Genomic DNA, 27,399 nt, shown 5'->3' on the forward strand with positions numbered 1-27,399 from the left:
CTAGACACTCACAATCAATAAATAAATAAAATAAATCAAAGAAAGTGGTGATTTTGACTGAATTTAGAGTGTGCCGCCATGCATTGGCTACCTCTCATACCACCTTTACATGTGTAAAAATCATGTGCCAGGTTTAAGGTTTTGGTTGGCATTTATATTTATTTTCTTATTCAACTTTCTTTTTCTATTTAATATATAAATACTAACATTAATTTAGAGAAGCAGCCTCCATTGGAATTTGGATATCCAATAAATTTTGCGTGAACGTCACTCTCTTCTTCACGTTTATCCACATTTTTTCCCCTTTGCTTCCATATGATTCAGCTTCAATTCTCGAGATGGGAAAGAAATTCAATTTTGATCAAAGAAGGAAATAAATCAACTAAAACTAAACAAAATCCATTGCCTTCAATGTTCAATCCCTATATATATTCAGAATTCAGTATTGCTGTTACGAGATACGAGTAATGTATAATCTTTGAACGGAGTCTTTTTATTTTTCGGCATTTAATTACAACTTACCAAATATATATATTTCCTTTTGACTATAGGGTTATCGCATTCATTAATATCTAACTTATTTCCTAATTATTTGCATGAATATTTCAATGCTTGATTTTCAACGTAAAGGATTTATCAGCGAAGAGATAATTGATTTTGTGTTCACGCTTTTAAATCGGTTTCATATTTTTCTTTTGGCCTAATGGCAAAGAAATGTTAATTAATTTCAATTAGACACATTTAGGCCAAACTACAAATATTACTTCAAATGTCATAATTAAAGGTAAATAGATACTGAATTTCGGACTTCTATTTTTGATATAAAAAATCCTAAAAATTTCTACTAATTAATTAAGAGCCACTGGAGCTTGACATTTTGCTAGACATTAATTAGAGTGCAATTTTGCTTTTCAAGTAAAGTTGACATCCTATTAATATTTTAAGCAAGTCATTTTGTTTGATTGTAAAGTTCATTGTCGTAGCTAGTACGGCATTAATAAATTTTTGCGCTGATTGGCTTAATAATTTATTTTATTTGGCTATCAAACATTTTATCATAATTAAAAATTAGGATTAATTTACTATTGGGCTCGGTCCAATAAGTAAAAATAAGCCCTAAGCATTGCGGGGCTGCACCGAGCCTGCTAGAAATGGATACAATCCAAGAAAGAACTCATGAATATGTCTAGTAAATGGGCTCTAATATGAACCCAAACACGACCTCTAAAATTATCATCAATATGACTATCAATCCGACCTATTACTTTTAAACATATGACACAAATATTTGTATTGATATGACATAATAATGAAACAAATATTTATGTGCGTGAGGTGACCAAGCGGGTAGAGAGGTTAATGAGGTCCCAAGTTTGAATCCTTCATGGTGCGATGTTTAAATATAAATTCATTTATCCATGCATAAAAAATGACACGACCAATATCACATGAAATTTACTACTACTAAATAATACTCCATAATGTTGTAAAATTATATATACGACTTACTAGAGTAAAATTTATTTTTCTATTGATTTATTTAATGAAATTAACTACTCCAATATTATGAGTCTATGATGGTAACTATACTATATACATATGATTTACTACATTGAAATTTAATCTAAAAATAGGATTGATCATATAATCTTCCCTATTCCTCCCAAAGGAAAATAGGTTATGAGATTAACGTCAAAATAGCACTATGAATAAAAAAATCAATGCCCCCCTCCCCAAAAAAAAAAATCTTTAATGCTACTAGTGGAGGATTACGCATTAATTTTCGCACAATACAAAATTTTGCAAGTCTTGATCGAACTTGCCAGCAGCTGGGAGTTCTAGAAGTTCTGCCAAAATTAATCGCCATATTTTCAAAGTGTCAAACGCCAATCCCAATCAGATAAACCTTCTACAATTGTTGAAATTCATAAAATTATCTCGGATTTTGAGAAGTGTTGAAGGTCTTTATGAAATCGACAAAAAAATGATGTTAAATTGTTGAACGTGGCCGACGTGAAACTCCCTCTATAATCCCGTCCCCATTTGCGACATCATCTGGAGCTTTCCACCACTTCACACTTGTCTCTCACTCTGTGCGTGCGCGCTTATATATAATTTGATTGTGTGTGTATTGTGATAGGGCATCATCAATCATCGTTCATCAATGGAGGATGGGAGGAAGGAGAAGGAAGCAGAGGTGGAAAAGCCTTTATTGGAGAGTGCTCATGAAAAGGGGGGTTTTAGGACCTTGCCCTTCATAATTGGTAATCTGATTCCCCTCAAATTTAATCCCCATGATTATTGATGATTGATGTTATTTTTTTTTTCCTTTTCTCTTGATCATGTTCTGTTTTTCTTGATTATTGATTATTGTCTTACATTCTTGGATGGAAACCTCATGATTCTTGATTATGGTATTGTGTTTTAGTACTTGCTTCTTGATTGTGGCACTGTGTTTTTCTTGATTCATTATTATGGTGAACTCACGTGCTTAATTTAAGGTATCTGGATTCTAGATTCTGGTATGTTTTTTCCCCCTTTTGTTCATCATTCACTCTTGAAATGATTCTGTTTTTATTTATTCTTGATTATGCTAGTGTGTGTATACTTTTCTTACATTCTTGATTTAAGCTCCTTAGGGTTATTGGATGCTCCTTACATTCTTAATTAAAAACCTCATGATTCTTAATTATGGTACTGTGTGTTTTCCTTGATTCTTGATTGTGGTACTATGTTTTTCTTGATTTTTGATCGTGGCAAACAGTGCATTTCTTGATCTCACATGCTCAATTTAAGCTATCTGTATTCTTGATTATTGAATAAGGTACCCTCTCTAATGATTTTTTGACACAAATTTCAATCTGGGCTTTCTTGAATCTCTCTTCGAAGTCAATAATGGTTGAATTCTAGGCAATTTATGAACTAGGCTTTTGTACTTCTCTCTCTCAAAGTTGCAGTGTAAGCACGCGTGTGGTATGTGTTTGGCTTTGATGAAACTAGATGTTTGAACAGGGAACGAGGCCCTGGAGAAGATGGCAACTTTCGGGCTGTCGCCAAACATGACTCTATATTTGATTAACGAGTATCATATGCAGATGACAACCACTGCAAACGTGTTGTTTATGTGGTCGGCCGCAACAAATTTCATGCCACTTGTTGGAGCTGTGGTTGCTGATTCATACTTGGGCAGATTTCATACAATTGGATTTGGATCTATTGTCTGTCTCATGGTGATTCGAACTCCTCCTTTGTCATTGTCGTCTGAATCTTCTACTTAATAGCCTCAAATTTGGTCCAATGTGTGTGTTTTTTGTCCAAAATCGAACATGACAAGCAAACCATTGATTCCAGGGGATTATTATCCTATGGTCGACAGCGGTGATCCCACAAGCGAGCCCTCCGCCATGTGATCAGTCGAGCAACGTTTGCATCTCTGCAACGACCTTCCAGATTATGTATCTATGCCTCTCGTTTGGACTAATTTCTATCGGGGCAGGAGGAATTAGGTCGTCTTCCTTGGCCTTTGGTGCGGATCAGTTGGAAAAGAAAGGATTCCACAAAAGCCCCGGTGTCAAACAGAGCTACTTCGGCTGGTACTACGCTTCTTACACATTGTCTGTCCTTTTTGCCCTAACTTGTGTCGTATATATTCAAGAGAACTTGGGATGGGGAGTCGGTTTTGCAGTTCCCGGTGTGCTCATGCTAGTCTCTGTCACCTCTTTCTTTCTGGCTTCCCCCTTTTACGTCAGATTCAAGAGTAGCTCAAGTTTGATCACCGGCTTCGTTCAAGTGGGCGTAGCTGCTTTCAGAAACCGGCACCTCAAGTTGTCTGACAGCACGAGCGATGTATACCACTGCAAGAATGGCTCTGGCCTTGTGACCCCGAGTGAAAAGCTAAGGTACAGCGTACATTATGCTTGTTGTCTGTGTTTTAGTTGAATGATATAGTAATGAAACAATATTTTGCCGATGATGTTAGGTTTCTGAATAAGGCCTGCGTTGTAAGAGACGGTGAGAACGAGTTGACAACTGACGGGAGGGCCGCAAATCCATGGCGGCTTTGTACGGTTGAACGAGTCGAGGAGCTCAAGGCACTTCTGAGAGTCGTTCCGATATGGTCCTCAGGGATGATCATGTCGATAAACCTGAGCCAGAGCACGTTTCCGTTGCTCCAAGCAGTCTCAATGGACCGGCATATAACTTCGAGTTTTGAGATCCCGGCAGCCTCGTTTAGCGTGTTCGTGATCACGGCCGTTATCTTATGGGTTATTCTCTATGACCGCGTGTTTCTCCCCTTAGCATCCCGCATCAAGGGGAGACCCGTTCGTGTGAGTACTAGAGTAAGAATGGGGATTGGGATCTTCCTCTCGTTCCTAGCCATGATCGTCTCAGCCACGGTGGAGGCCATCCGTCGATTCGTCGCCATCAAGGATGGAAAAGTTAACAACCCACAGTCCGTCGTGGCCATGTCTGCGCTATGGCTCCTCCCACAGAACTTCCTCACGGGGTTCGCAGAGGCCTCCAACGCGATTGCACAGATCGAATTCTACTTCTCCGAGCTCCCAAGAAGCATGTCGAGCATAGCCTCTACGCTTCTCGGGATCGGGATGTGCCTAGCGAACATCCTCGCAAGCTCGATCATGAACATGGTCGACTACTTTTCGAAGCAAGGCGGGGACGAGAGCTGGATCTCGAGCAACATCAACAAGGGCCACTTTGATTACTACTACCTTGTTCTTGCTGGTTTGAGCATGGCTAACATGTTGTATTTTCTCGGTTGTAGCGCCGCGTTCGGGCCATCGAGAGATGAAGGAAAGCCGCCGGAGGAAGAGGATGAGTGTGACTTGTGAGTTTCTTATCTTTATGTGTCTATATTTACAATAGAAAGTGATGATATGAAGACTTGCAGAAGTTCTTGAAATTAAGTACTCCTATGTTTTAGGCTTATGAGGTTATGTATGTAGTAATATATAAACAGACTTCTCACTATACATAGGTCAAGTTCCGAGATTTATTTGAATCTTGGACTTCTGTTTTCTTGAGGCACCATCTTTGAATTTTTATGCCAAAATATGGTGCAAAATGTACTTTTTTTTTAATTTTAATGTTAGGGTGAGCATGTATTGAGAATATTGTTGTTTCTTGTGAAATAGTACAGAGTTGTAATAAAGAATGTGCAAATGAAAGTTTGTTCATTTGTTTATATTTTAACCGCTGTATTTCTTCATGAAACCGGTATATCAGCTTTTCTTTGTGTATATAAACTTGTGAAACGCAAATTAAAATTCATTCATTTGTTCATGTTTTGATCTCGGATTTTATTTCATCATGTATAGACAATGTAAATGAAAGGCCGTTCATTTGTTTATGTTACGATCTCGTATTTTATTTAATTACGTAACGAGAATATCTATTACTTATTTGTAGTTTACATTGAGTTGTAACATAGTACTCCTATGTGTAAATTAAAGTGCGTTCATTTGTTTATGTTTTGATCTTGTATTTTATCATGTAACAAGAATATTGTCGTTTCCTTATGTATATTGAGTTGTGAAATACGAGCGGTGACCAACAATAGTAATCCTATTACGCAGTATTTATCATCTCTTGTAAGTAAGCTATTATTAATAAAATTAAAATTAAATGCTAAAATAATCAATTAGTTGTGCTATTATTAATAAAATTTAAATTTAAATTAAATGCTAAAATAATCAACTAACACAACTAAAGAGTACCCCGATATACTTGGATAAAAAGGGAATTCTCTGCTGATGGGCCTTAAAATGGGCCCAAGTCGTGTTCTATTGAAAAAGCCCATATTATAGAAAAAGAAGTCCGAAACACTGTCAACACTTGAATCAATGAAGCCCGATTATTACAATTTACAAGCATGAGCATGACTGTCTCTGTCAACCAAAAAGGTCCCCACCCCACCCCTCCCCTCCCCTCCCCTCCCCTCCCCTCTCCTCTAATCTCTCTCTACATAACAAAATGGAGTAAAAAACACACTCAATCACTAAGTAAAAAACACACTCACTCACTCACTAAAAAAACATAACTCTATCTATGTTTCTCTGTACATGCAAAATAAAACACACACACACAATCTCTCTCTCTCTCCGCCACCATGAAAACAAACCAAGCGAAGCTGAAAACCAGCACTCGTAGCCAGCTTTTCACATGCGGATTCTTCCGCCACTGCACTCAAACCGCCCTCAGCCCCACCAGCTCCACCGCCCCTCCCCCGCCGCAGGCCGAATCCTCCTCCTCTTCCTCCTCCAACACCTCCCAAAGCTTCACCCAGTGGCGCTTCCCACTCTCCAACTCCCCCATGGCCCACCACCCCAAACCCGAACCCCTACCCGACCCGGACCCCGACACCCCTCCGCTCACCGCCGCCGCCCTCGAGGAGCTCTTCCGGGCCGCCGAGCTCCGGTTCGGGTCCGGGTCGGACTCGGGTCGGGTCGGAGCCGTCCACCTGCTGGAGCGGTCGCTGGTGCCGAACCCGCGCTCCGCGGTGGAGGGGTGCTGCTGCCCGGCGGCGGTGGTGGGCGAGGTGGTGGCGTGCCTCCGGGAGGGGGTGGCGCGGAAGGCGGCGAGCAAGGTGCTGCTGGCGCTGTGCCTGGTGGAGGGAAACCGGCTAGCGGCGGTGGGGGCCGGGGCGGTGGCGGCAGTGGTGGAGGCGCTGGCGGACGCGGAGAGCGCCGTGGCGGAGCGGTCGCTGGCTGCGCTGGAGCTGCTGTGTACGACGGCGGAGGGGGCTGAGGAGGTTCGGGCACACGCACTGGCCGTGCCGATGATGGTTCAGGTGAGGGTTGGGAGTAACAATTTCAAACCTTTTTAAGTTAAATTATCAGATAATTAGCATAAGATTAAATAATGTAATAAAATTACTAGTACTACTATACACATGTCGATATTATTGATGGTCTATTAAATGACATTGTTTCGTTAATATAACCACATTATTATGTTGCTAAAAACATCAATAGGTAGGTGATTGGATTTGTTATTGGTGGTCAACAATTTTAAAACTTTTATAACATACTAGTACTATATATGTAAACGATTAGATTTTTGGATTTATTTGACGTTATTTAATTAAAAATATCAATATACGGAGTACTAGACAATTGGGTTTTTGATAATTGTAAATAAATTTAAAATTAATGATTTTTTCAACAAATTATAAGACTCACCAAAATTCACGATTTTATCATCTATTTGCCATATTCGTTACTATAAATTAAATGATTATGGTCTCATTCGCTGATTTTTAAATGGCGGAATGTACCAAATTTCATGATTCTTATTGTCTTGCATTTTCTTTTCCTCCATTCACTTTATTTTTAAATGGAGTAAAAGAATAATTCGATTACAAATTTTATTCTGTGTATATAATTCGATTAAATTTGTGGTTGGTTGTAGTTGATGGGCGAGATGGAAGGCGGTCGTGGTAAGGAGCACGCGATCAGCGTGTTGGCGGTGATCTATGGAGGAGCGAAGGAGGGAGCCGCGGCGGTGGCGCCGGCGGAGGAGGTGGCGCGTGCGGTGACGCTGGCGCTGCAGGGAGAATGCAGCGCGAGGGCGAGGAGGAAGGGGGCCCAGCTGCTCAAGATTCTGCACGACAACGGACAGCTGGAGATGACTGACGAGGAGAGATGAACGGCCATGATTTGTCTCTTTCGATTAATGTTTCTTACAATTCCAATAATTACTGTGCCCCACGTGAATAATTTTTTTTTTCTTTTTTCTCAGCTTTCATGCCTTGTCCCTTGAATTTGATTATTACTCCATGATGTATTTTTATTTTATTTATTTTCATGTTTTATTTTTTGTAAATAGAACTGCTTTGTGCCTTTGAAGTATTTAAATTCGGATTATATATATTTTTTCAAGGTTTGGTCAAATTTTAGTTGGTTTTATACTTCTAAAGATGGAAAAATTATTAAGTTTAAATTAGATTGTAGTAATACACAAAAAAAAATTCTGGTGAAACGGTTATCTAATGACTAATACTATGTCAATAGTGAAGTCATGCATGGCCATCACGGCACAACCATCTAATTAAATGACATCGTCTCTATTTAGTTCTTCCAACAATTTCATGTATATTAATTGCAAAAATCATGAAGTCGATAAATGTTTAATGAAACTTTATCTACTATGTCAGCTATAAAATCATTATATGGACGTCGGTGGATGTCGTCTATTTATAAAAAAAATATCATTTGATCGAAATCTAATAACACAATAATATACTAACTTCATTCCTAATAGTAGAGTCATTTTGTAATTTCGGCATGTTCTATATTAATAGAGTTATTTCCCTATTTAGTAAAACTTAACATATTTATTCTCACTTACTTTTCCTTCTCTCCTACTTTCTTCTCTCTATTTTTCCCACTCTCATACTTATTATCTTTTTATTTAATACACTATCCACCTTTTTCTTAATCTCCGTTCTGAAAAGAAATATCTCTACTACTATGGAACGGAGGGAGTATTACATATATACATACAATTAAAAATTTTGGACACACAAAATTCATGAATCTTTTGAATTTTGTTTTTAAGTAAGTAGATTACTATATATCAATGCAATCTCACTAAAACCATCGGTATTACAAATGCCATGATTTTTGTTTTGGTGTTTACTTTTACACTAAAAAAGATGAACATATTATGATTTTCACTAATAATGCAAGGTTTGTTTTATTTCTTTAGAAAGTGTCTCAGGAACAAAATTGCGAGGATTTAGCTCATATTAGAGATATTAGGGCTGGGGAAAAATACCGAAATACAGAAATACCGGCCTTATCGTATCGAAAAAATATCGAAAATACCGAATTTTTGGTATACCGTGACTTTCGGTACGGTATGATACCTTACCGAATAATTTCGGTAAGATAACGGTATGGATTTTCAAATACCGCGGTATACCGGTGCATACCGAAATTCGGTATATACCGTAAACTAAGGTATATGCCACAAAAATATAAACACAATTATATATAAAATATATTTTATATATTTTTAAATTATAAAATCTATTGTGAAATATAAATATAATTATGAATAAATTATATTTAATTTATTTTAAAATTATAAAATATAAATAATATTCTAAAAACTCTAATTTTCTATTTTAATTGATGTTGAAAGTCAGGTATACCGAACTTCGGTATGGTATACCGAAAATGAGGTACGGTATCGGTATGGAAATTCGTCATACCGAAAATAAGGTATACCGAAGTTCGGTATACCGAAAACTTTGGTAAGGTAAAGGTATGATTTTTTCGCATACCGTATTTACGGTAAGGTATACGGTATGGTGGTTTCGGTAAGGTATACCGTACCTACCCACCCCTAAGAGATATCATCCTTATATGAAGTTCGAGTGTGCATTGCTGAATCCTATAGTGATATCAGAGTCATGGTTCAGGTCAAGCCAGAGTCGCTCGTGGTTAACTCAATTGCTTTGCATGTTTCTCAGCATTTCTGTCCAAGCTCGATCAAGCCCTATGGTGGCTTGTGACATGTGTGGTCTTCATTTGGTGGTTTTGGTTTGAATAGAAGGTTGTTGGTGTTCAAACGATCACACATCGGAGAATTAGAAGTGTATATTGGAAACTCCTACACTATTAGTATGAAGTGCCCCACAAACAAAATCCTAGAAACTTAGCCCAACATAGGCAATATCATATTGATGTTGAGTTTAGGTGTGCATCATCGGATCTGTTGGCAATTGAAACATAAAATGAATATAAAAATATCCCACATCGGTGTACACAAAGAGCTTAATCCACTATATAAGTCTCATGTGCCTCTCCTTCTATTACCAATTGGTTTTAGGATGGAACCCATGGAAGAGCTTAATCCACTATATAAGTCCCATGTGCCACTCCTCCTATCATCAATTGATTTTAGGATGGAACCCATGGATTTCTATCAGGACCTTCATATAATTAATAGGAGGAAAAAAGTAGAAATTTTTTGTATTAACGTGAATAGTTAGTTTGTTCAGAAAGAAGAAAGAAAACAGTGAGGCTAAACTATGGATATTTTACAATTTATTTTGTTTTCTAAAGTTAGCTGAGTAGACTCTAGATTGCATACCAAACCCTAGTTTTGCTATACTAGGGTGATTTTATGGTTTTGTGAAATATGAATAATGGGACCTTATATAAATGCATAGTATATGTATGCGTTGAAGTTTGAACGTGAAAAAGTAGTGATGAGTCCACCTACATATATCTCACACTATATATATTCTCCGGTAAATTTCTCTTATACAAAATTTAATAGTGAGTTATGAGTGTGTACATGTTTCTGAGCTAATTTGCATTAGAAATTGTTGACATTATTGTGTTTTCATAGTGAGATTGACAAGTGTCACGTCCATGATATATACTGTTCTGGTTCTGCATTGGGGGACGACTTTTATTGTGTCCAGTTTCACAAATTCTATTTCCTAAATCTGTTCATAATCAACCACCAACTCACTCACAGACCACAATCCCTCTTCCAACAACATATCCTTATAGCTTCATTTCAAACTTCTACTAAAATTCTCTCTCATACCAAAAAGTTATAAGTGCATGGAACTTTCCTATTCTTCGATCGCGATATATATGTTTGAAAAACAGGAGTAGTAAAAGTCAACGAATACGAAATCCTGGGATTTCCCTTAATGGCTTCGGATAGTTTAATAAAGCATACGAGGAAATTTCCGTCGGCGTCGAAGAAGCTTATGGTTATGGGTTTATGCAACCTTAATTGCTGTAGGAAATAGCAATAATATGTATGTATATTATCTATAAATATTTTTACAAGTGTATCTCGTGGTAATGTCCTTTAAAAGTGAGACACCATGCTACAAAATTCCATTTTCCTCGTAAAATGAATTGTAAATAAATTCAGAAAATATCCAGGCACTAAAATACATAGTCAACCATCCACCCCAAGAAAAAAGAGGAATATGTATCAAAATCTGTATTGTACTATTATATATGCTTAGGAAGAAAGGTGAGTAGTATATGTATTTTCTATTCTATCAATGAATTTAAAGAATCTTAAACGTATAATCATGTACTAGTTCTGTTAGTTTTGTAGTGTGTCCAAAATCAGATAACTCCTAACTAACACTACCAAAAACGTAGTGTTTTACCGGCCGAAAACGACCGACGGTATTAGCGGTGGATTCCCGGTGTACTTTTTTGGTTTTACGAGTGGATTTGTCCGTCGATAAAACGCATTTCTTTTAGTAGTGTAGGGAACCTCATAAGTTAAAGAATCTAGAATGAAACCTCCAACAAAAACAATCAAACAGCAACATTTCTTGAGATCTTGCAGAGAAAAATCTGTATATGCTTCAATGCCAATCGAACAAGACCCACAAAACACACACACACACACACACACACGACGCTAACTTTGATGTTATTTATGCAAATTTTGGATATGGTCTGAATCTGAGTAACATGTTCTGAAAAAAACAAATCACCTAAAAAGAAACAAAACTAAAGAGATCCATCCCACAGAAAGAAAAGCATTAACTCTATCTTACTTCACCAACTCGCGAAGCATAATTAACTTTAACACAGGAGGAGGAGCAGACAGGGCACAAGAACAATGCCATAAGGTTGTCTCTAACTATTCTCTTGAATACTCTCTACTGGGTGCATATTTTCTCGCTCTTCCTCTTTTCAGCCCCTCCAAATTCAGGCCCCGAGATCTTTGCTTCAGAGAATTCCCTTTCTTTGCCTTCAAATCTTTATAAGATATAGTATACTCATTCTTTGCATCAGGAATGCTGAAATCAGCAGGGTTCCGGTTGATACTGCAAATTTCCATTTCCATTTCCATGTTGCCTCTTGATGGTTGAGTTAGGGGATTATCCAAGCTGTCCGGATGGAAGGCATTACTGTTTCCTCGTGGTGGAGGCATGTTTCCTAAAGAAATCATCGATCATTTTTCAGAAATAAATGTCAGTTATAAGAAAACAAATGCAGTAATTACTATCAACTTCTGAGGCAAATGGTATTAACCTTGAGCATAGGTTTTTTTCCAGCTTGAGGTTTCACCAGGAAAACGGAGACCGTTGAGTAATGCAGGGAAGTCTTTATTACTGTGGCTACCTTGTGAGAAGAAAGATCTATTTAGGAACGAGTCGTTCTGCTTTTCACTTAAATTAATCCGTGGATGGTGGTTGCAGGGAGTGAAAGGTTTGTCAAGAAAACTATTTGAACCAACTTTGTACGTAGAGTCTGATTCAGTTCCACGATCCATCAAGGACAGTAACTGCATAGCTGGAATTGCATCATTTGTATAAGCATCCATAGATCCTGCAGACTTGGTGCTCGGCCCAGTTATACCCTCTTTCACTGCAGAAGCATCATGTGCAGCTCTTCTTGACTCATCCTTCATTTCACTAATAGTCTTTCCCTTGCAACTTTGTCTGGGGAATGACTGCATATCCATGCCATTATGCTGAACAGAGTGGTTCTGTCGAACATCAAGATGAAAAGGCAGATTCTTCCTCCTTGGAGCCCATAATAGGTCAGCCACTTCACTAGGTCTAGATCCTGGATAGAGAGAATTTGAGGCCGAATACTGTGCTTTCTTCGGGTAGCAAGGTTTAAATGAGCTAAAAAGGCTGAATTGGTTCTCCTCCATGCTGCCTCTGTCCAACTGACAATTTTTCGCCTGCGGGAAACTCAAGATTCCTTGTCCGGTTCCCGTCTCGCCACTTGTAATGCTAATACCACTTCTTGCATTAGCTAGAGGAAAATTGATGATGCCCGGATGTCCATCGGTATAGACGTGGGGAGACCCTCTAACAGAACTGTTGGTGGTAAAATCAAGGAGATAGTTCCTTGAATTTTCGAGTATCCTTTCATGTTGATTCTTGGCCAAAAGCTCGACTATATCCATAGGTATATCATCTGAAGTCCCACCAGATTCTACATTGCTATGTCTGTTTTGGATGGTCTGTGGCTCAGACACTCTGAACTGTCCTTTTCCTTCTCCAGCCATATCCTGAAGATTCAAAACAACTACTAGTTAATATCAAATGAAATTTCATACAAAATTACAACAGTATTTAGTAGTATAACCACAAACATCAGAGATATTATACCCAAGCAAGTAGAACAAAACAAAATTGTCAAGCTGGTTTACCCCAGAAAGACTAATAGCAGTCGAAATCTGAAGTGTAAGGGTTGAATAAATTCATAGTATAATAGTCATGCAATTTATCAAAACAAAACTTAGCATACCATGTACTCAGGTGAACACCTATTCTCAGAAGTTAACAAAGGATTCCATTGAGTTGAAGATGATTTTTCCGTAAATGACTCGTTCAGATCTGGAATGGCCCTATGCTGCCTGTCAGATATTTGGCTGTTTGAGTTTTTTTCAGCATCAGCATAGCTGTTCAGTGAAAGCTCCAACACAACTTTCCCTTGAACATTGCAGTCTCCCGTAAAGCTATTTCTTGGAGGCACAAGAAGTCTGTCAACTTCGCCTTCATGTCTCTTACTTGTGGACTTATCAGAGGTTCTATCCACTTCTTTTCCAGGTATTGAATTATTCAAATATGGTGCAATTTCTCCTCTTATGGCAGGAGGGACATTCTCCATATTACCACAACCAGTTTTGTCTGGATCACAATGCCTCTGTGTGTTTTCCAGGAACTTAGCATTTGTCACTGGCGGCAAGTCTCTTATCAGCATTCTGTTGTCACCATGAATATGCTCCATCGTTCTTTTGATTCCAAGAGCTCTATTTCTTCTGGGCTTGTTCTGTTGAGTCTTTGCACTAAGCTGCAAATCCGACCGCGGAGAGCCATCTCCTTCCGACTCTGAATCAGATTGTAGAAGCATCCTGCGTTTTTTATCTGAACATGGAATCGCACATTTGAATCTTTTAACTTTACTAAGTGGATTAGTTACTTGAGGAGGTCCTCTGTCTTCTTCAGCAGCAATCTTTCTTCTCCTATGAGGGCTTATAGTTACTGTTGCCATCTCTGCAGATGTCTCTAACTCAGAATGACGATGTGAATCATCTTCCTTATCCGTAGACGTGACCTGCTTCCCACTGGACAAAGCAGACCTCACTTTAATGTGTTCCCTCAATGAATTATTTTCTTCCTTCATTATATCAGCCAGATAGCGCAGCTTCTGTTTTCTCCTACGTGGTAACACATCACCTGCAGCATCACTCGGGAACGATACATCATCTGGCTCATCAAGTCTGAATGAAGCATTCTCAGCTATTCTTTCATCAGACACATCTGAAACCCAAAAACATAATCAATATATCATTCAAACACCTAGAGATAGCAAAAACTCAAAGATGCCAATAAATTCCGCCAGACACCTGCATTATTATTGTTTCTCTCTACAATCAGGATTGGATTAGCTTTTTTTATATGAGCATATGAAGCCCCATATTTGTCATTTTGGACATCTGTTTTCTCTTTGCTTCCTGCAGACATGTTCTAGGCGTTAATAAAGGGACTACATAGCATCTACAGGTTGGAAACTTGGTTAATATAATAAATCAAATCTCACTTGTGCTAGCTTTATGATCCTTGCACTTTGAATCAGCATTTTTCATTTTGTTATGTGGATTGTTGTCTTCCCCATCTATAGACTTCCTTAAAACATGTGACTTGCCTGCAAAGCAGATTAGTAAACACAAAACAGAAGTTAAAAGACTTTGCCAGACCAAATATTCCTAATTTGAGAGTACATGTATGTACCTATATTTCGTCTGCTATGAGAGAACAAAACTTCCTTCTCTCGATCAACATGCTGACAAGAACTTGTGCCAGCATCACTTCTGTCTGCAAGCACCATCTCTAGTCCAGTGCTCTCAGCAGAGAAGTCTGAGACACAGGCCGGACACTGCCACCATCTGAATTTGGGAACAGCTAGTGGAGGTAGATTATCGACCAAATCATCATTTACACCTTGTGAAGAAAAGGGAAAACACGTCTTCGGGTCTTTTTTCCGCATTCCAGCAACAAAGCCACTGCGCATCCACAGACTCAGTTACTGTACCTTATTTGATGAATTCTACAATCTCTAACAATTGTATATATTTTAGCAGTCAACTCAGCAAGTATAAGTCAATGAGAGTGTTAGTACACCCGTCTTTGTAATGAATCTGATGTACATGGTTAGATGATCACATCTATAAAGAGCATTATAAAACTTCTAAAAGCTACTCCTATAATGCGGAACATCATGACTGTGCACGGAAAATTAGAAACACAAAAACATTTTATCCAGAAGCCAAGAAGCTGGAATAAATGTACACTTTACAGCAAAAATCACACAACACTAATACTCTTACATGCTTGCTTGAAAGTTTTTAAGAAAATATGCTCTAACACTAATGCATCACACATTCATAAAAGAAACAAGTTATATTTCCATCTATGTTTCAAATCACCACAAGAAGATACACCATCAATGAAATTAACTGCAGACAATATCATATTTCAGCATGCAGTTTATATCTCCCCTCCCTTGCCACTTTCTGACAATAATTCGCAATGGACAAATAATCAAGTATTGGCATGACAGTAAGCAGTTTAAGATATAGTGAAGAAAGACTTACCGTATTGAAAAATGCTCGTGCAACGGTGACTCGGTCTCTTCCATGGAACAACTGAGATCTATAGCTATAGAGTTAATCTGAACAAATGATCCTAAAGACTTTGACGCATAAACCGGAGAATCATTTCTTTTGTGACTTTCTTCCATCGCCACAATACTATTATCCATTTCAAAATAACCTAAAAGCATCACACCAAAAAAGAACTGAAGATCAATGAACCAATCGCTTGCAATCGCAACTCGAGAGCTGAAAGCACAAATATCAACTCAGCAAAAGGCATGCAACAGATGGGAATAGCAAGACTAAGATCATATACTTATATCAAATGCGATATAAAAACTAAAGTGAAGATCTGAAGTTCATTAGTGATGTAGAATCGATCCAAAACTAATGCAAACAGTCACGACGCAAAGTCAATACAAAAGAAGAAACCAAATCTCAGCACCAAGCAACGGTAGCATGCAATGCTGCAACTATATGGAGAGTTAGAAACCCTAGTTTCACAATCAAAGTAATCACATAGAGCTGAATCCAGTTAATGTCTAGTAGTCGAGACCGTTATATTTAACACAGCTGAACTTACCGAATAATAAGCAAAACGAGTAAGAAGATAAAAAAATAAAGGTAAAGGCAATTCTAGGGTTTTCTTTAGGGGGAAAAGAGAGATGCTGATTTGATTGCTCACCACAACAGTGAGATCAAAGATGCATCGATCGACGGCTCACAAATTAGCTCGAAACCCACATAAACTCCCGCAACCGTAATCAAATAAAAACCCAAATAAATCTCATCTGACTACATAAAATTAGGGTTTATCGGAAAAACGAAGCGATGTCCTATCCACTACACTAGCTAAATCAGTAAAGATTCAGCTTAAAACCAGCATAAAATAACGATAATGTGAAGCGGAATTGAACCGGAAATAAAAAAGGAAATAAAATAAACCGACGCCATAGAAATAAATGGAAAGACCCACTTCAGATAAAGAGATATTTCAAAAAAACAAAATAAAATAAAAAAAATCAGCTCGAAGTCAGCTAAGACCTAAGTACGGAGCAACGGAAAAAAAAAGGAGAAATTCAGCTGAAACAGTAGAAAATTCAAGGAACTCACCTTAATCGGAAATCGAAGGAGAATATTTTTATAAATCAGATCAAAAAGCCACCGCTGATTTATTGACCCAGCAAAATCCTTTTGCGCCTCAGGGAGATCAAACAGTCTTCATTCGATCGATGAAATAAAGCTCGCGAATTCATCTCTATGAATCTGCAGAAGCGATTGGGCGGGGATTGGACTTGGGAAGAAATGAAGGAGAGCTCGCTTTTTTTTAGGTCTGAAATTCGGAAGAAAGTTAGAGAGAGAGAGAGAGGAAATGAAGAAATAAGAGAGAGAAAGTGCGCAAATTTTTTTAATGTCAGTTTACTGTCGACACATACGAAGTTTTCGTATTTATACTATTTTTTGTCGTAGTATGCATGTGTGAGGCCGTTTCTAGAGAGAGGAGTAAGAGGGAGAAGGGGTGGGGGCCGGCCAATGGGATTGCGCCACGTTGAGCGGTGGTGGGAATAGTTTTCGCTTTCTGAAAATGCCGTTTACGGAACCCTAGCCAGACGAGGGGTGGGGCGTGCGAGGGACGCGCCGCTTTTGGAAGGCGGCTAGGGCGTCGGCGAACGTCCACGTAGTTCGGTGCTGTGTCATTGGGGCGTGGGATGGACGCGCGGGGTGAGAGGGTGGGGGTGGGGAGAGATGGAGAAATAAAAGAGAACCCTAAATTTTGTGTGGTAATAAAGAAGGGAGAAGGTAAAGGTGGGGATAACCCTAAAAGGGGTGAGGCAATTTCAATTGGGGTAATTAATTTACCTATGTTTATATTTACATATTGAATGGGAATAAAATTTACTTGGGTTAGAAAAGGAATTTTTTAGGGTAGTTTTTTTAAAAAAATTTATTTGGCTCGGGAATTTGTTAGTGAATGCATAAATGGGATCTTAATTCTTTCATAAAGTATTGCGTATGAGAAAATGTATTATGTTCTCAGTTAAACCCGATTTATATATTAAATGGAAGTAGGGATAATTTGATTCTATTATCAAATAAGTATATGGAGTAGAAGAATTGTTTTTTTCCCTTTTTTTAAGTTTAGTTTGAGTAAAGAATTGCATGCATTGATATGATGGGCCCCAAGTAAATGTGGATTCATGTAAATAATATTTTTTGCACATACCAAGATTTGAAGGAAAGTAAATAATAAAATTTGAGTTTATTTCATGATTTTGAGATGTCATGAGAGCGTAGGCCATTTATAGATGTCACCAGATGAGGCTCTCCTATGTGAGGGTGTAAATTTAATTTTGCTTTTCTAAACCATATAGTATTGTTTATATGTATTTATTTTTGAGATAGACGATGGACAGCAATTTACATACGATATAATTTAGTAGTATACTATCACTACTATATTGATTTATCTTTGTTGGTTTTTTTGCTTCATAAATGGCAGTGCGTTTCATATGAAAAGAATTGTAAAGAATTGTAGTGTTTGTTTGCAAGATTGTATCCCGAAATTAAATATGTAGTGTGTTTGGTTCATGAGATTCAATCCCACAACTTAATCCTAGATAGATAATCATGATAATTAGTCATAGCTAACCTCATATGACTAAGAAAATCTCATAACTCAATCCTAAATTATAACTTGGTTTTATTTTATTTCGGAAACCAAACACCATCTCCTAACATTTTACACATTTAATTTTTTTTAAGTGGCTCAATATAATTATTTGCAATAGGTATTCCAAAATATATTCATATATATATGGGTTAAAAAAAGTGAGAAAATATATACGATGGTATGGTTAGTTTATTACATAAAAAGGAATGTAATTGAACATATAAAATAATTTAGAAAGATAGACAAAGATATTTAATTATATATGCCGTGTATATATAGAAGGGAAAAGTATGATTAATATCTCTTTAGCCATTCAAATCTCTATATATTGGCACTTAGTAAGCCAATACCGACTTTAATTTACTAAGATAATATCGGGCGTTAGTTATTATAAAAAAATCCATGTTATCATGTGTATACAAAATAAATATACATATATAATGTGAGAGAAAGTTGCATTAATTGAATCTTATATTGCATATGTTCCACTATGTGCCCCTACTTGCCATACACATCAAAATTGTATTTAAATTATAAAAGTAAAATTACATCCCCTGAAAAGAATAAATAAAGTAAAATTACATATTCCTACTATTTTCCTACCAATTTATTTACTCACCCAAATAAAAAGGGTTTCCAATTTTTAACCAATATTATTAGAAGTAATATTAAATAAAATAAGATTTGATGTGCAACTTATTATTAGCTAAGTGCATTATGTATAATCTCGTAGTTCATATGCAATAATCAAAATAAGACGACATTACAAGTATTCCAATCAAACTACCTCTCAACGGGCATTATGAATGAAGAATGTAGTGAGCAAGAATAAATGACAAGTGGAACTTTAGAGATAAAACTTGATTAATGCAGGCGAATTTTCTTCCTTCTTAGAGCATCCGAAATGGGCGGATGATAGGCCGCCCGATGCCTCGGGCGCGCCATCGTCCGCCCACCGTGGGTGCGCGGACGATACCCGATGCATCGTCCGCGCCCTATAGATCGTCCGCGGACGATAGGGCATCGTCTGCGCCATCGTCCGCCCACTGTGGGCGACGCGGACGATGGTGCGGACGATGCAACGCGTTTTTATTTTTTTTTTAATTTCGAAAAATTTATTTATATAAATACCCCCTACCTCACCTTCATTTGTAACTAGTCCATTCACTTTTTCACACTCAAATTACACTATAAAATGGATTTCGGTGAATACCCAAGTCCGAATAGTCCGATGTTTGGGGGTGGTCCACGTTGGCCGGGTACAGACCCTGACGAATATCGGTCGTTCGACTCCAACACGCAGTACGATCCCGAATTCAGTACGGATTTGTCTGACATGGAGCCGTCTCCAACTCGCCCCGCAGCCCCTTCCCGCCGCGCGCCGCCGCCGCTGCCGCCCCCGCCAGAAAGTAGCGTAACCGGCACCGGGCGTACAAGGTGCCACCTCCGGAAATGAATGAAGAGTACGCCCCCGAGAGGACGAACTACCAACCGGATGAAACCATCGTCTTGGCGAGGTATTGGGTGGATATTTCGGAGGACCTGGTATTCGCGAACAACCAAAAGCAGGTTGCGTACTGGGAGCGCATCGCCGAGCGCTACAATGAAGCGAAGCCGCCGAGCGAGTACAAGCGCCCTAGGGAGCAGCTCCGCAAGCACTAGGATCAGGTGAAGAAGCAAGTCAACCTGTTCTCGACGGAGTACGAGAAGTGCTCGAGGGAGCAGGGAAGCGGCGAGAGCTTGAGCGATGTGCGCGATAGAGCGCTGTTGTCGTACTAGTCAATGTACGACGACTTCAAGCATTTCAGCATCTGGACGCTCTTGAAGGATAAACAGAAGTTCTAGGGCGGGATTCTGCCATCAGCTGCGCCAAAGAGGACGAGGACCACCGAAGTCGGTGCTTACACAAGCAGCGAAAGAGGCACATATCCGGTGGACCTCAACCGGACGATGTACGAGGAGGAGGAGATTTCCGACACACCGGTGTCTTCCCGACGTCCCATTGGCGTCAATGCTGCGAAGAACAAGGGGAAGGCGAAGGCGACATCCTCCTCGCAAGCCGCGCCCCCCAATCGTCAATGCTGCCTACGCGGAGTTGGCAGCGGCCGCCAACCGGAGGACGTTGTTGGACACGCACAACCAGTGGCGGATCCACGTGGGAACAAAGGGGTACAACTGTACCCCCAAAACAACTTCGCGTAGGTGGTGTAGTGGTATTTATCTCCGCCTCTCACCCTGGAGGCCAGGGTTCGATTCTCATCACCAGCGCCTTCTTTATTTTCCTACATATTTGTATCTTCAAATATTGCATTTTTTATATATTTACTTGTCTTTTTAAATATTCTAAAATGCTTTTGAAAGGGGAAATCTATCTAATGCATAGTATACATTTATTTTTTCTGTTTTAAAATATTCAATTGGATTCAAAACCGACACAACTCACATCATTCATTTTTCTGTTTTTCTCAAAAAATTGGACACTTTTTTATAATTTTAGTTTTTAAATATTTTAATAGATTTTTATTCTCTTCTAATGCATGTTTCGTTCATTCATTTTTCTATTTTTTCCAAAAAATTGGACACTTTTTATAATTTTAGTTTTTAAACATTTTAATAGATTTTGATTCTCTTCTAATGCATGTTGTTTCGTTCGTTAGTTTTTATCTTTCCGATTTTTTTTTCTAGTACACATCTATATCATATTTTTATATTAAAATTACAAGTATAAATATATAGCAAGAAAAATTAAATAAAATAAAAACGATTGGTCAGATTTTGAAACTTCGAATCGTTATTATTATTTATCGTACCCGGCCCCAAATGAAAAATCCTGGATTCGCCACTGCGCACAACGCCCTCATGCAATGTCAGGACCCGGCCAAAGCCGAATACCTCCAGGGGATGTATCGATGAGCTGCGCCGCGAGTTGGGACTTTTGTAGAGTAGTCAACTTTTTTTTCATTTCTAACTCGTGTAAAAAAATTTAATCAATGTAGGATTTGCCGTTTTTAATTAATCGTGGTATTTTTTAAATTATTTTGCATTGATATATTTGAAAACATTTAAATTAATTAACAAAACAATAGTGAAACCTATAGGGCGGCTTATAAGGCGCCCCACTGCAGGTGGAAGGATAGGAGGATAAAATACTGACGTGGAGGTGCATAGGGCGGGCTTTAGGACGTCTCTTAGGATTCCCAACTGCTAATGCTCTTATCTTCTTATCTCGATTTGCTAATGCTCTTATCTTCTTATCTCGATTTGGTAGTGGTATATAAAACTCAATGGATGCATGTGAATTATCTCATTTCTTATCTCGATTGGTACAACAATTGTTTGTCCTATACTGGTTCGATGGGATTCGATATATCTGGATGAGAACGCCAACTTGAAGTGACGCAAGCTTATTTTGGTTTTGTCATTATTGTTTCTATTGTCGTTGGACTTTGAATTTGTTTTCGTTTTGATTTTGATTTTGATTTTGATTTTTACTTTGTTTATGTTGCAAGTGTAGCCATGTTGTTTCGTTGGATATTTGGTTTGTCATTTTAACGGTTTCTAACGATTTCTCTTCGTGAAGTGAAAGTTAAAAATACCGTACGATTTGTATACCATCCAAAAAACTAGATACTACTAATATTTTCAAAGTTGACATACATTCTTTATATACATTCATATTTGAAATATTTTTTTGAAATTAATACCACTGTAAAATTTAAAACCATTGTACATTTGCATGGTATTATAGGATGCCTAAAATTAGAGTAGAAAACATCTAAACTTAGAAAGCGAAACTTTTTTATTTTATTTTATTTTATTTTTATTTTTCTAACTCAAAAATTCTAGTACTTTGAATTTTGAACTATTATTTTATAGTATTATTGTTTGTTTATAATGTTTTGAAATAAAACTAGAACTTTATTTCAGACGTGATCAATTGACGTCTAAAACTTACACAAAATCAAGTGTTCCACGTACATATAATTTTAAATATTCGATGTTAGCAAGGAAAAAGTATTTCTAAAATACAATTCTCGGAATTTTCAAATTACTCTAAAATTGTCCACTTAGCACATCTATAAGTATTTCACTATTCTATAATAAAAATTTTGGAAATAGTCTATTTCTAGAAAAGACTAGGAACATTAATATGATCATTATTATTATGACCATGCGAATATGCATTCAATTTTGTATAATAATAATAATAATAATAATAATAATAATAATAATAATAATAATATCTTCAGCATCATCAGAATATTCAGTTTTTTAAAAACTTTTCCATCTCTTAAATAATAATATTCTCTATTTAGTTTCATTTTTCGGTCATTTTCTTATTTATGAAGATTGAATAGTTACACGGTTTTGGAGAGCGACATTTTCATAATTAATGTCTCCCTATGTTTCTTTTCCTTATCTCCTCTATATTACAACAGTAATTTAAACAATGATTAAAATTATGTCTTCAAATCATAGTAAGTACCATCTTTCTTAGATAATGTAAAAAGAGAGCTAGCCACGAGATATATTAATATAGGATATGTGTTTGATGATTTATCAATTAATATCATCAATATTGTTGTGATGATTTACCAATTAGCATTAAATTAATTACGAAATCTCAACAATTTCATTATATATATACATCTATTAAAAACAACTACTGTATATGAGTGACAGGCATTTACAACATTGAAATATTATTGAGAATTGGGACATAATGCTATATACTACCAACTAAAGAAAAAATAAAGGAAACTAAAATAGGTCTAGATCTTTCAGCAGTAATTTATAAAATTAAAATACAAAGTAAATGCTACATGTGAATTAATTTATCAAACTAAATCAATAAGTTGCAATTGATCTTTAGTTTAACTTCACACGTTTATAAACCAAAAAAGTGCCATCACAAAGCTATACTAAATATCAAACAAATTTTACATAGCATAGTTTCTATAATTTTTTATACTTCATTCGTCCCAAAAGAATATGCACTTTTGATTGACCACGAGTTTTAATCCATAAATTGGTAAAGTAATAGGGAGATAGATAAAAAAAAGTAATTAAAGTATTGTTAGTAGAGATGGATATCACCTCATTAGAGAAAAAAATAATTTCAAAATTAAAAAGTGCATATTCTTGTGAGAATGACTGAAACTTAAAGAGTGCATATTCTTATGAGAGGGATGAGGTATATTTTTTAAAATACTAAAACTTAAATAAATTAAAGTTGCATGAATTCTCGTGTCGTCTAAGGAAATGTGTCATCTTCCTTGGGACGGAATAGAGTACTTTATGGAGTATCATAGTTTTGTAATGAAATATACAAAAGATGACAATATATCATACACTTTCCTAACTACGCAACAAAATTAAACATTGTGAAAATAAAATAAAATGCAATGAAGTATTATAGTAGTATTTGGAAATAACTATAAATTTATTTTCAAAAATAAAAATCTCATAGTACAAAAAATTTGATGTATAACTCAAGCCCAAAAAGTCTTTTGCAATTATTACCTTAGTGAATTTTATACATAAATTTGTCGACTTGAAATAGGTGACATTTTAAAGTGATCATGACACCATATCGATATACTACTATAGTACTACTATACATTGATAAAATTGCGCTGATAAAATACATGGGTACGGTCATATTCATTTCCAAGGACAATAAATTAAAATCGATGACCAAGTTCGATTTGGTAACAATTTAACTAATATACATAGTACTATTTCAAAACTATTTCACTAAATAAAACATAGTACTAGTATTTTTTTTCAAAACTCGACAAAAATAATTTCAGTTTATAGTACTATATATATGATTAATTAAGCTTAATTAGATCCATAACTTATAACAGCATATGTGTGAAAAATCTTATTATGTAGTCATATATTTTTTTTTGTAAATTTGCAATTACCATATAATGAGAAATGATATGTTACATACCTTACGTGGACTCCTTATGTGAGCACTACTGTTGTTTGATGCACGTTTATGATTGTTTGTTTTGATTTAAATACTCCGTTTGATTCTAATACATTAAAAGATATTATTGCAATTTTTAATTTTAAAAAAATTATAAAAATCAAAGCTCGATTTGCTTGTTTTCTCTATATTTGAAATAAATTAATAAAATAACAAATCAAGCTTTGATTTTTATGAATTTTTTTAAATGAGAAATTGCAATAACATTTTTAATGTATTAAAATCAAATGGAGTATATAAATCGAAACGAACAACACTAAACGTGCGTCAAACGAGAGTGGTGCTCACATAAGGTACCCACCCGAGGGATGTAGCATATCGTTCCTCACTATATAATACTCCTACATTTTTATCTGAAGTTACCTTATAATATTAATTTTATATTAGCCACGAATATTTTGTGGCTTGATGGGATACGAACTAAACAACTAAACCCTAATTGCGAGCCCAATAGCAGTGACGGCCCATCAGCCCAAAACCCAAGAAAGAGTATCAGTTCGGCACAACCAAAGAGTTCGGTCACAGCCCATAGCTCGGTAAAAGCCGACCAATCGAGCTCAACTCTCAGATCGGCAAAAGCTGATCGGCAAAGTTCAGCAGTTCGGTCTCAACCAAAGAGTTCGGTCACAGCCTATAGCTCGGTAAAAGCCGACCAATCGAGCTCAACTCTCAGATCGGCAAAAGCTGATCGGCAAAGTTCAGCAGTTCGGTCTCAGTATTCGACCGAACAAGGAGATAGTGGACCCATGCAGGATCCCCACGGCCTCCATTACACCCACGATCTATTTAGTGGTATTAAGCAGTTATCAACCCCACTACCAGGGCTGCAAACCACGATCTTAGTTCGAATGTATAAATAGAACTTAGATCAGATAGACCAGGGTTAAGCTCTCTAGATCCTGAATCTCATATAGCAAATCAGCATTGTAATCTGTAAGCTATCTCAAGCAATACAAACTTGCCCTCTATTCTTCCCGTGGACGTAGATTTACCTCAGTAAATCGAACCACGTAATCTTCAGTGTTGTGATCTTCATTTATTACTTGCATTTATTCCCATCAAAAATTCGCCACATCATCACTGGCGCTGTCTGTGGGAAACAGAAAACCAAAACTGTGATAAAAGCGAGTTTTTGATCCTCTTCCACCAAAAAATGCATACCAGATCACGTAATACCCATACTTCCGTCCGTGATGAATGTGAGGGAGCTAGCCCAGCCCGTAGGTCTGGAAAACAGCCTCGGGAGAAATCTGCCTCCAGTTCTCACGGTGAAGGAACAAACCACTCAAAAAGTCATCGCACCGAGCCTCCCCAGCAGCACGATTTGAATGAGGCTGTCAAGTTGTTCTTGGCTGAGAAGCAGGATGAGTTCTTAACATTCCTGCAAAAGAGCCAGAAGCCGGAGAAGAAAACGGCGGATTCTCCCTCCCCCTCCAGACATGGAAGTCACTACCGCAGTAGTGTCTTATCTTCCAGGAGAAAGAATCCTCACCACCGATATGTTCCTTCTTCTCCTTGTTACCGAAATCACAGGAGAACTCCATCTCCACCATACCGTAGAGATGTCGGATTCGCTATGTATGGAGCGCTGAAGACTCCATTTTCGGATGATATCACCAGAACTCCGTTGCCCCAGAATTACCGAACTCCGTCAGTGACTTATGACGGGTTAGTGGATCCTCATGATTTCCTGGGACGCTATCAGTATAATATGGCGAACCAAGGTCTCAATGAGGTTCATATGTGTAAGCTGTTTCCCGAGCTGCTTATCGGGAACGCAAGAAGGTGGTTTGATAGCCTCCCTCAAGGCAGCATTAGATCTTACAGAGATCTAATGGATGCTTTTCATAGGAGGTTCTTCCAGAAAGCGGAAGCCCGAATCACTTCGGCTCAGCTGCTTTCTATACGTCAAGGTCGCGATGAAAAGATTAGCGACTTCATGACAAGATTCCACAAGGAATGCCTACAAGTAGATGATCTCAATGATCTACTTGTCATTTCGGCATTCCAAAATGGAATTCTGCCAGGAGCTCTCTACAGAAAGCTCGTTGAATGCAGTCCGCAAACAGCTCAAGAGATGTGGGACATTGCGGACCAGTTTTCTCGTGCTGATGAGGCAGACCGTCGAAAACGGTCTTTAGACAGCTCTTCCAGAGGAGACAAGAGGAAGCCCGATCATAGCGATCAGGGACATCCTCGCCGAACTCCTTTTGAAAGAATTCAAAGGGCACCGGTACAAGACAGATTGGGACCACGTCTCAATCCTGAGAAACCACCCGCTCCGTTCGTACCGTTGAACAAGTCGAGAGCGGAAATTTTCGAACTGCATTCTGATATGTTCGAAAAACCAAAGCCGATGACGAAATCGGCCACGCGCCGAAGTCAGGATAAATATTGCTCCTTCCATCGAGACCACGGTCACGATACCGAGGAGTGCCGAAATTTGGCAGCAGGTATTGATGTTCTTGTGAAAGCAGGGACGTTAAAAAAATACCAAAGCAAGCCGCCGAAAAAGAATAAGAAACAGGGAAGTGCGAACTGCGCTCCTCAGGATCCTAAAAGGCAACAGGATCCCGAAGACGATGACGAGCCGCAATATGATGGAGTAATCCAGACTATTGACGCTCTCCCAGCCGGGAAGACTAAATCGTCTCTAAAATCAGAGCGCAGAGGCTTCAATCGAGAGGAGCCAACACATAAAAGGCTGAAGAAGGAGGAAGTAATTACATTTTCAGATGCAGATCCCGTCCCGGCCATTTCTCCTCATCAAGACGCTATTGTCATTCAAGCTGGAGTGGCAAACAAGCTGATCCACAGAGTGTTTGTGGATACAGGAGCGTCGGTTAGCATTCTTTTTAAAGAATGTTTTGATAAACTGGAAGTGGATCCAGCTCGGCTCAGTCCGGCCCCACTTCCTCTGAAAAGTTTCGCCCAGGAGGACACCCGCCCTGAAGGTATTATCAGCCTTCCGATTACGGTAGGAAGAGCGCCTACTAGCTCCAGTACGATGATCGAGTTTTTTGTGGTAAAAGCTCGATCCCCGTATAACATTATACTGGGAAGAGACTGGCTCAACACAGTTCGGGCCATTTGCTCTACT

At 37.8% G+C, this 27,399-nt stretch overlaps 3 protein-coding genes across 5 annotated transcripts; 2 read left to right on the plus strand and 1 right to left on the minus strand.

The window, feature by feature from the left end:
• The first annotated feature begins 1,730 nt into the window (after positions 1 to 1,730).
• LOC121745309 (protein NRT1/ PTR FAMILY 1.2-like) lies at positions 1,731 to 5,211 on the plus strand. 2 transcript variants are annotated; one of them, XM_042139157.1, is made up of 4 exons: positions 1,731 to 2,264; positions 3,096 to 3,230; positions 3,352 to 3,899; positions 3,980 to 5,211. In XM_042139157.1, exons 2-4 carry the CDS (start codon positions 3,096 to 3,098, stop codon positions 4,848 to 4,850), a joined length of 1,554 nt encoding a protein of 517 aa, XP_041995091.1. In that variant the 5' UTR covers positions 1,731 to 2,264; the 3' UTR covers positions 4,851 to 5,211. The 2 variants fall into 2 exon arrangements, with proteins under 2 accessions (XP_041995091.1, XP_041995090.1); XM_042139156.1 differs by having other exon boundaries at positions 1,732 to 2,264; positions 3,013 to 3,230.
• Positions 5,212 to 5,991: 780 nt separating this feature from the next.
• On the plus strand, positions 5,992 to 7,868 carry LOC121743436 (U-box domain-containing protein 25). The gene is made up of 2 exons (XM_042136748.1): positions 5,992 to 6,808; positions 7,429 to 7,868. Exons 1-2 carry the CDS (start codon positions 6,128 to 6,130, stop codon positions 7,663 to 7,665), a joined length of 918 nt encoding a protein of 305 aa, XP_041992682.1. The 5' UTR covers positions 5,992 to 6,127; the 3' UTR covers positions 7,666 to 7,868.
• A 3,559-nt stretch (positions 7,869 to 11,427) lies between these two features.
• Positions 11,428 to 17,033, minus strand: LOC121744205 (protein EMBRYONIC FLOWER 1-like). 2 transcript variants are annotated; one of them, XM_042137680.1, is made up of 8 exons: positions 16,744 to 17,033; positions 15,631 to 15,808; positions 14,768 to 15,039; positions 14,577 to 14,681; positions 14,383 to 14,490; positions 13,281 to 14,296; positions 12,051 to 13,041; positions 11,428 to 11,954 (listed from the first exon to the last, which is right to left on the minus strand). In XM_042137680.1, exons 2-8 carry the CDS (start codon positions 15,795 to 15,797, stop codon positions 11,656 to 11,658), a joined length of 2,958 nt encoding a protein of 985 aa, XP_041993614.1. In that variant the 5' UTR covers positions 15,798 to 15,808; positions 16,744 to 17,033; the 3' UTR covers positions 11,428 to 11,655. The 2 variants fall into 2 exon arrangements, with proteins under 2 accessions (XP_041993614.1, XP_041993615.1); XM_042137681.1 differs by lacking the exon at positions 16,744 to 17,033 and adding an exon at positions 16,316 to 16,366.
• Between the last annotated feature and the right edge of the window lie 10,366 nt (positions 17,034 to 27,399).

This window comes from Salvia splendens, chromosome 8 (assembly GCF_004379255.2).
Source record: "Salvia splendens isolate huo1 chromosome 8, SspV2, whole genome shotgun sequence".
Taxonomy (NCBI): Eukaryota; Viridiplantae; Streptophyta; class Magnoliopsida; order Lamiales; family Lamiaceae; genus Salvia; species Salvia splendens.

What these genes read in the sequence shown, in the direction of transcription:
- LOC121745309 (XM_042139156.1), top strand. Translation starts at nt 2,165, where the DNA reads ATGGAGGATGGGAGGAAGGAGAAGGAAGCAGAGGTGGAAAAGCCTTTA. An exon ending in GACCTTGCCCTTCATAATTG is followed by an intron (nt 2,265 to 3,012) that starts GTAATCTGATTC and finishes ATGTTTGAACAG; the next exon opens with GGAACGAGGCCCTGGAGAAG. An exon ending in ACCCCGAGTGAAAAGCTAAG is followed by an intron (nt 3,900 to 3,979) that starts GTACAGCGTACA and finishes CGATGATGTTAG; the next exon opens with GTTTCTGAATAAGGCCTGCG.
- LOC121743436 (XM_042136748.1), top strand. Translation starts at nt 6,128, where the DNA reads ATGAAAACAAACCAAGCGAAGCTGAAAACCAGCACTCGTAGCCAGCTT. An exon ending in CCGTGCCGATGATGGTTCAG is followed by an intron (nt 6,809 to 7,428) that starts GTGAGGGTTGGG and finishes GGTTGGTTGTAG; the next exon opens with TTGATGGGCGAGATGGAAGG.
- LOC121744205 (XM_042137680.1), bottom strand. Translation starts at nt 15,797, where the DNA reads ATGGATAATAGTATTGTGGCGATGGAAGAAAGTCACAAAAGAAATGAT. An exon ending in TCATAGCAGACGAAATATAG is followed by an intron (nt 14,682 to 14,767) that starts GTACATACATGT and finishes TCTGCTTTGCAG; the next exon opens with GCAAGTCACATGTTTTAAGG. An exon ending in GAAAAAAACCTATGCTCAAG is followed by an intron (nt 11,955 to 12,050) that starts GTTAATACCATT and finishes TGATTTCTTTAG; the next exon opens with GAAACATGCCTCCACCACGA.